At 39.8% G+C, this 9213-nt stretch overlaps 1 protein-coding gene across 2 annotated transcripts in view; it reads left to right on the forward strand.

Annotated features, from left to right (window-relative positions):
• tyw1 (tRNA-yW synthesizing protein 1 homolog (S. cerevisiae)) overlaps positions 1-8849 on the forward strand; it is a 123977-nt gene extending 115128 nt beyond the window's left edge. For both annotated transcript variants that reach the window (XM_072589559.1, XM_072589558.1), the window contains exon 16: positions 7730-8849. In XM_072589559.1, the coding sequence (XP_072445660.1) occupies positions 7730-7948 (219 nt within the window). In that variant the 3' untranslated portion in view covers positions 7949-8849. The remainder of the gene's footprint in view (positions 1-7729) is intronic.
• The last annotated feature ends 364 nt before the right edge of the window (positions 8850-9213 follow it).

Below are 9213 nucleotides of genomic sequence, written 5' to 3' on the forward strand. Positions count from 1 at the left end.
TCTGAGGATCTTTGGTAAATTTCTGCAGTGCACCTTGTAGATAGTACACACTGCTGCTACTGAGCATAGATGGTGCATGAAGTGGATGCTTGTGCTGATATAGTGCAATTAAGCAGGTTATCTTGATGCATGGTGCCTTGTATTTGTGCTCACTTCTCCAAGGTGATCCCCAATACCTGAGGAAGAGGTGGAGACAGCTTCACAGTCTATACTTGTAGCTAAGCTGTCAAATTTCTCTACTGGCTGCTGACCTAGATGTTGCAGGAACATCTTCTGTCATAAGTACTTAAACATTGATGAGGGGTCAGATAGGTGAAGGATGTCCTCAGTGTGCCTTGAGAGGTTGTTCCCCATCAGTCTGTTTGATTGCTTCAGTCTTTTCATGGTTCTACTGTGTACAGAAGGAGCCACTCCAAGCATTTCTCTACCATTAGCGACACTGAGTAGTCCATGCTACAAAGTTGTCGTATTCCTGTGCATTTCAGCACTGAGTGGCACTGCATATGGTTTTCCAAGAGGTTGACCACTCGCTGAATTGGAATCCCTCTCTGAGTGCAGTGCTTCTAGAATCTCCAATATTCAAAAACTCAGACCATGTTCCAGAAAGACTGCCCTTTTTTCTGATACCAAACACCCAGAACCTTCGCTCAGTGAAGCATATTTGTGTCAGTTTCCATCCTCCAAATGAGAAGTCCAACTCCTAACTCTGCTTCAGTCTCTTCTGCCTGATCACTCAGTGTTCCCCATTCTAACCTAGATAGAGGCCTGACTGAGGTGAGTGTACCTGCACTGGTGGATAGTGTGGAGGTATGATGGGATAATGCAATCTCTGACGTTGCTACCGTATCCTGCCAACTACCCTGTGGAGGAGACTTGTGATGTCTGTGCAGGGTCACTCAGTTCCCTTCCTGCTGTAAAAAGGGAAGCACAAAATTGTGATGATGAAAATTCGAGCTATTCGCAAGTACATCATTACAGCCAGCCTCATCAACGATGGCAGTTGAAGATCTACATCTGCCACTGAACCGGCGTATCCTCCATGGTCGTCAGCAAAGGATAGAATGATCAAATGTCCCAACTTTGCCATCACACTATTTCTCACAGTCTCATAATGCTGTCACATTGTCCAGTATCATTGCCTCAGATGGTGTCAGATTTGTACAAGCACACCACAAAATATTTTCCCGTTGTTCTGCACACGCCTTTCCTGAAGTTTGAGGAGCAAGCTATGTGACAGCCTTGCCTCCCTAACCTACTGAAGCATGGCATTGAGACCTATTGTGGATCTCCTTCTCAGTTGGGTCCATCATGGTTTAGTGATATAACTGGCTACTTGCTTTAACAACAGGGAGTGCTGTGTATGCTTTCAGTCTGCTCAGCTTGATTCTGCTGCACGCAGATTTTGAGGCCTGTTACCTGCTGTTGATTACCATGCACGTTTTCATCAATATTTTTGACACTGGACTCATGTCATTCTGGTCGACTGGTGGTGTGCCTGAGTACTTCTGGGCAGAATTTTCACTGGCCCTGGGGAAAAAACATCTCTTCCCCCCTCCTTTCACCACCTTCCTCAGTTAATTCCTCAAAAGAGGCAACCATCAGCACCCATTTGTGCCAATACTGGCCCTTTCTGAGCCTCTTCAGGTTCAATCTCCTCAGCAAGCAGCTACAGCTGCTCTTGCCTTTTCAAACAGCTCTGTATTTTTAGATCCCATATCTAGGCTGTGTCTGGTCCGTTCAGGCACTTTGCATTTTAGAGTTGTGATGTGGGGTTAGGACCTGAAAGTATTCAGGGCATCAAGTCTCCAATTCCAGACTCGAGCTGTGTGGGTGTATGACACTTAAGTGTCCCTTTCAGAACCGTTTTGAAATGCTTTGGAAAGTTTAAAAACAATACATCCGTTGTGTTTACTTTGTCAGGATATTCTGACTTTCTAACCAAGAACTATTTCTTCAAATAAATCCAGCCGGCTGTCCTTAATAAACCCACCTCATCTTGGGTGAGTTTTTTTTAGTCATTCTTCAGAGTATTGACATAACTAGCAAAGCTGTTCGCCATTCTTAGTTGTCCTTGCGATAACAGAGTATTCTTCCTGAACTACTGTAGTCAATCTGTTGACAGTGCTGCAATAATGGCTGTAGATGAATAGCTCCATTATCGATTCCTGTGTCAACATTTATAACAGCAGGTATTTATTCCTGTTCTTTTAATAACATAATCTCAATGTTGCATCACTAATAGTCATGATTTGGAGATGCCGGTGTTGGACTGGGGTGTACAAAGTTAAAAATCACACAACACCAGGTTATATATAGTTCAACAGGTTTAATTGGAAGCATTAGCTTTCGGAGCGCCGCTCCTTCATTAAGTGGTTGTATGATTTTTAACTTTGTACACCCCAGTCCAACACTGGCATCTCCAAATCACACAACACCAGGTTATAGACGTACAGGCTTATTTAGAAGCACTAGCTTTCGGAGCTAGCAGATGGCTGTGGAGTATAAGATCGTAAGACACAGAATTTATAACAGAAGTTTACAGTGTGATGTAACTGAAATTATATATTGAAAAAGACCTGGATTGTTTATGTTTCTCATCTTTTAGAATGACCATGTTGGTTTCAGTTCTTTTGTATGTAAATCCCAGAACATTTTTAAAGTTATATTCTCAAGTGAACTTTAACAATAGGTGCCATGTTGGCCCGGATAATGCATTGAAGGTGTGAGGTGCCCTGTTTGATTTTAAACTTTGCATCACTAATATTGTGATTATAAAGTGTAAACTTTAATCTGCAGTTTCTCTTACACACGTGAGTAGACATTTTTAATAAAAAGAGCCAAATTGTGTTTATTACTGAAAATAGAGGCAGTATATAACTGTTAAAATTGGGACTGGAACATGCTTGTGCAGTCTGGTCCAATTTTTCCTCTTAAGCTTATTTACGTGGAGAACCGTGCTCCACTTGGTTTATTAGAAGTGGTTTTAATCTCAGACAATAATGTAAGATAGGTCAGCTGCTGGTTTTATAGCTCTCTTGATTTTGATTTGCAATAATATTCGATATTGTCCTTTTTACACCATTGCCTAAAGTCAGAAAACCCCTTGTATTATATTTGCAGGACTGGAGGTCATCAACTAATTTTTTTTAAAACACACTTGGTATCTAAAGTCCTGCTGCAATCAAAGAACTGACATGATTTTGAAATCATGACATGTTTGAGGTAGTCATTTCACAGCTCTTTGCTTGGAGGCTTGGAGGTGGCAATATTTAATGTAGTTAACAAATTCCTTAATGAATAGATGTAATGACGTTGATAATTTTTGATAGTCAAAAAGATTTAATTATGCTGACTACTTCTCATCAGATTGCCTTTTTTCAAAGACAATAAAATTGAAATCCTCATTTAATGAGTTGCTCTCATGATAAATGCTGACGGATGGCATTTATTGAAGTGAAGAAAAAGCATGAGAAATGCCTATTATAAGCCATAGAGCTTATGATCTGTGGAATATACAATGCTGCAAGATAAAATATAAATAGCAGTGACATACTTGAAAGAATGTGCATGTTTACTGGCAAGTGTGGCAAACTGCAAAAAAGACTAGTTGATGTTCATGAACCATTTGATCTCATTCAGATCAGGCTTGGCAGTGCAGCATTGACAGTAGTTATCTTGAGATGATGCTGCTAGATGGAAAGGTAGTTGGATACAGAATTCATGATGGGGTAACGCATACAAAACAAATGAGATCCATATTTTTGTAATTGTGAAAAGTTTACTCGTTCCCTGAGAATAATTCAGAGGAACAAATTAAATGAAAATAAATTGAAGTGCAGCATGGTCTTCCTAAGTTACTCTGCTTCTTGTTGAACTGTATTTAGGTTGGATCAAAATTAAATAAATATGTCTGCTGTGTAAGTTTGAAGACAAAAATCCAAGGATAATTTTCCAAAAATGGAAGTGATTTGTCACTTGGTAGCTCTGTCTTTATTGGTCATTTGTAAAAGATTCATTTTAAAATGTGTTGACAGCAAAACAGTCACTGAGTACCAATGTTATGAAACTTATTGAACGCAAATTTATTGTTGGACAAAGACATTTTGATTATCTGATTAATAATTAAAGGAAGTGCATTTTTCATAGGATCGTCATCAAGTTGTGTCTCTCTCCTCAGCCCAACCATTTAAAATCATTATTATTCTTCCATGTCCAGTTGCACAGCATTCATTCTGCTGTCCTCTTATAGAACCATAGACATACGGCACAGAAGAGGCCCTTTGGTCCACCAAGTCTGCATGAACCTACTGACATTTATCGCACTTCCTACCACTTGGCTCATAGCCTTAAATGTTGTGACATTTCAAGTGCTCATACAAATATTCTTGTAAAGGTTGAGGTTTCCCACCTTTACTGCCCTCCCAGGCAGTGCATTCCAGATTCCTATCGTCCTTTGGGTGAAAAATGATTTCCATAAATTCCCTGTAACCCTCCTGTCCATTGCCATGAAACCATGCCCCCTTCTTATTGACCCTCCAACTAAGGGAAATAGCTGCTTCCTATCCACTTTGTCCATGACCCTCATAGTCATATCCCCCTCAATCAAATCCCCTTCAACTTCCTCTGCTCTAAAGAACATAACCCAAGCTTATTCAGTCTCTTCATAGCTTAAATGCTCCAACTCGGGCAACATCCTGGTGAACCGTTTGTGCATTCCCTTCAATGCAGTTATATCCTTCTCTTAATGTGGTAGCTAGAACTGCACACAGTACTCCAGCTGTGGCCTAGTCAAAGTTTTGGATACCTCCCTGCTCTTTCAATCTGTGCTGCAAATTTAAAAAAAGCTAATGTCCCATATGCCACTTTAGCTGCTATATTAATCTGTCCTGTCACCTTCAGAGATTTGTGGACAATCACTCCAAAATCCCTCTGTTCCTCTGAGCTTCCTACAGTCCTGCCATTCATTAAGTGCTCGCTTTATATAGCCTTGGGTTTTAACCCGAATCTAATATTTTTTTAAAGTGTCATTTTTTTCGAGAAGTTAATCAGTGGGCTTAGTAGGAGCCTGTTCCACATGTAGTAAGTGTGGCAATTTTTCATGTCTGTTCTCACTTGTTCACATTTGCATAAACGCACCTCTATCTGCTTACGCTGTGGATAAGTTCTTGATGATTAAATCATCTACTTGTTTCAAATGATACCTTGAAAGGTCGGGGAAAGAAATTTCCAGGGCTTAGGGCTTGGGCAGTTGAAGGAATGGACGCCAATAATAGACTAATTAAAATTGGGCAGTGCACAAAAGGCCAGGTTTACCAGATTTACCAGGGCGCACGGTATTGGGGGCAAAGTACTAGATTGGATAGAGAATTGGTTGGCTAATAGGAAACAAAGGGTAGTGATTAACGGCTCCATTTCGGAATGGCAGGCAGTGACCAGTGGGGTACCGCAGGGATCCGTGCTGGGACCGCAGCTTTTTACAATATATGTAAATGATATAGAAGATGGTATCAGCAATAACATTAGCAAATTTACTGATGATACAAAGCTGGGTGGTAGGGTGAAATGTGATGAGGATGTTAGGAGATTACAGAGTGACCTGGACAAGTTGGGTGAGTGGGCAGATGCATGGCAGATGCAGTTTAATGTGGATAAATGTATAGTTATCCACTTTGGTGGCAAGAACAGGAAGGCAGATTACTACCTCAATGGTATCAAATTAGGTAAAGGGGCTGTTCAGAGAGATCTGGGTGTTCTTGTCCACCAGTCAATGAAGGCAAGCATGCAGGTACAGCAGGTCGTGAAGAAGGCTAATAGCATGCTGGCCTTCATAACAAGAGGGATTGAGTATAGAAGCAAAGAGGTGCTTCTGCAGCTGTACAGGGCCCTGGTGAGACCACACCTGGAGTACTGTGTACAGTTCTGGTCTCCAAATTTGAGGAAAGACATTCTGGCTATTGAGGGAGTGCAGCGTAGGTTCACGAGGTCAATTCCTGGAATGGCAGGATTGCCTTACACGGAAAGACTGAAGCGACTGGGCTTGTATACCCTTGAGTTTAGAAGACTGAGAGGGAATCTGATTGAAACATATAGGATTATGAAAGGATTGGACACTCTGGCAGGAGGAAACATATTTCCGCTGATGGAGGAATGCCGAACCAGAGGACACAACTTAAAAATACGGGGTAGACCATTTAGGACAGAGATGAGGAGAAACTACTTCACCCAGAGAGTGGTGGCTGTGTGGAATGCTCTGCCCCAGAGGGCAGTGGAGGCCCAGTCTCTGGATTCATTTAAGAAAGAATTGGATAGAGCTCTTAAAGATAGTGGAGTCAAGGGTTATGGAGATAAGGCTGGAACAGGATACTGATTGGGAATGATCAGCCATGATCATATTGAATGGCGGTGCAGGCTCGAAGGGCTGAATGGCCTACTCCTGCAACTATTGTCTATTGTCTATTGTCAAAGGGTTGTTAAATTGGAGGTGAATCCAAAGACACGCAGGAGGTGTGACTTTAATGAATTTAAAAGCAAGGATAAGCATTTTAAAATCAAGATGTTGCTTGACTGAAATGAATATATGTCAATGTGCACAGAGATTAAAGTGGAAGAGGATTTGCTACAAGACAAAGGAGTCAGTTTTAAATGATCTCAAGTTCATGAAGGATAGAATATGGTGTTAGTGGTTGCCTAATTATGTTGCTGAAGAAACACAAGTCACCACTGATTTAAGGACTGAAGAAGCATATATAACGAGTCAGCTGTGCCAGCGGGTTTGTAGTCAGGGAACAAAGCTTGCATCCTGTCAACAAACCTATTAATAAGGATATATTAATATCTGTGTCTTGCTTACTTCACCATCCATCTTGGATTCATTTATCATGTTGGAGACCAGCCAAGATTGCACTGGAATGGTTGAATCCGACAGTAACAAAGATATGTACTTGCAACAGATTTAAATAGTAAATAAGCTGAGATAGAGTGAAGTTGGCCAACAGGCAGTCTTAGTAATGGCACAAACAGGGATCAGAAAATTGCCTTGGGATCAATTGCAACATAAATTTGAAATAGGCTTAATTTAACATTGTTCCCAGGGAAAATGAAGAAGTTAGTAACTAGAGAATGGAGTTTGAAATGGAGACCAAACCAATGGTTTCACAGTCCTTAAATGGAGGAAATGTACTTGACAAACAGCAGTGACCCTGAAGTGCTCTTTTATTCAATATGTTATTCAATAAGCAGAATGCATATTCTGTGCCTACTAATCAACCTTGTGGATTAGTTACTACAGATTTCAGTAATTTGTTTGATACAATCAAAATAAACAATATTCACTGGGCTCTCCCTGATCTTAACAAGGCTTTTGTTTTCTCAAAACATTCAGATTGGTCAGAGTTATTAAACTTTATAGATATGCACAGTCTGATTGATTCCTTTATCATGTTTACTCAACTATTATTTAAATTATTGTTGCTAAGTTGAAAAATTTCCTTTAATAATGTTGGTCAATTCTCATTAGTTTCCTTATTTAAGTTGAAAGTTTTAGACCATTTTCATTTTTTGACCTGATGACACAGTGGATTCCAAAAACACATATACATCCATTAACTCATTCTTCAACACTGAACTGGAGATTCATACAGTCTGAATACAGTTTTCATACTGAAAATTCGTACAGTCTCTTTTTTATTTGAGTAGTTATATTAATAGAAGTTTCTGTTCCTTATTTTAGTTTAAAGTAAATGGAGAATGGTGGACTTGGATAGACTATGACCACTTTCATCACCTTGTCAAAGAATATCAGGAGAACAATGGCAGCAAGATGTTCTGTGCAGAAGATTACATTGCAAAGACACCACCTTGGGCACTCTTTGGAGCTAAGCAGAGGGGGTTTGATCCTGTTGATACTCGCTTCTTAAGGAAAAGAAAGAAGGACATCTCTGGCTGTTAAGACTATTTGATTGAATATTATGCATCATTTGTATTGTTCCTTAGAATAGCTGTTTATTAGTGATTTAACTCATGTAAATTGAAAAATTTACCAAAGATACATGTGCAGAATAGGAACTGACATACATCCCAGGAAAATGGTATGTCGTATCTATGCCCCACAAGCTGTCAACTGACAAAAGTAAATGGCAGCATAATCTGTATAACTGTCTAAAGCCTGTATATGTTACTTCATTGTTTTCATTTTATTGTTAAAATCAGTTTTCCCATTTGTTGACAGATCCCCACAAAACTACCTTCATATGAGTTAATTGCCTGTGCCATTTTCTTTTTGTAATATTCACCTCCAACACAGCTAGTGAACCTAACTTGAGTGTTGGTAGGGGTCAGGATTGGAACAACAGTATTTGACTTTCCTCTATATTGATGTGATGCAGAGCTGAGGGCAGCCTCGCATTTCACTCATTTGATGGTAATATGTTTGTATGTCAGGCAGTGCTGAAACCTGATTCTGTGGAATATTTATCATCTTCTCATGTAGTATGTTGTTTGATTTCCTGCCTTTCCCTATATCAGCCAGCCAAATGGCCAAGTCTGACCCACAATATTTTCCATGGCTAGTGTGTCTCCACCGTGTGAAGATCACGGCCCAGACCAGAACAAACTGATGTTCTGAAAAGTACCCCCAACGCTAAAATCTGATTTTTGATTGCGCCCCTTATAACATTCACCTTTACTGTCAGGAATTTTCTCTTCACAGTTAGCTTCAGTAAGAATTTGAGTTGTTACTATTGTCTGAAATGACCTGTTTCTTTTTCTAGTTAAAATTTTAAACTTTATGGTTGTAATAACGTGTATACAGAGTGTGATAATAAATTCTGTTATAATTTCCATTTTTTTCATATTGGTGACGGTGGTAATTTATTGATGAAATTATAATCAGACAGTTATGCATTGTCTGTGCTGGCACTTCCTAAGGGCTATCCAGTTAATCTCATGCCCTTGCTCTTTCCCCTGCAATTATTTCCTCGTTACATGTATGTTCAATTCCCTTATTGTAGCTCATCCTCGGTTAATTGCCAAGCAGTGCATAACATTCTGTAAATTTGTGTCTACCTCCCTTAGAGTACTTATATGCAATGTCGCTGAGACCATTGAAGACATTCAGTGATCGTCTGACAGGTACTTATGGTTTTTTTTTGTTTTGCATGCAATTTCACCAGGCATTAAGTTTTTCACAAAATAGCCCCAGAATGGTACCCACAT

The sequence above is a fragment of the Chiloscyllium punctatum genome, chromosome 19 (assembly GCF_047496795.1).
Source record: "Chiloscyllium punctatum isolate Juve2018m chromosome 19, sChiPun1.3, whole genome shotgun sequence".
NCBI lineage: Eukaryota > Metazoa > Chordata > Chondrichthyes > Orectolobiformes > Hemiscylliidae > Chiloscyllium > Chiloscyllium punctatum.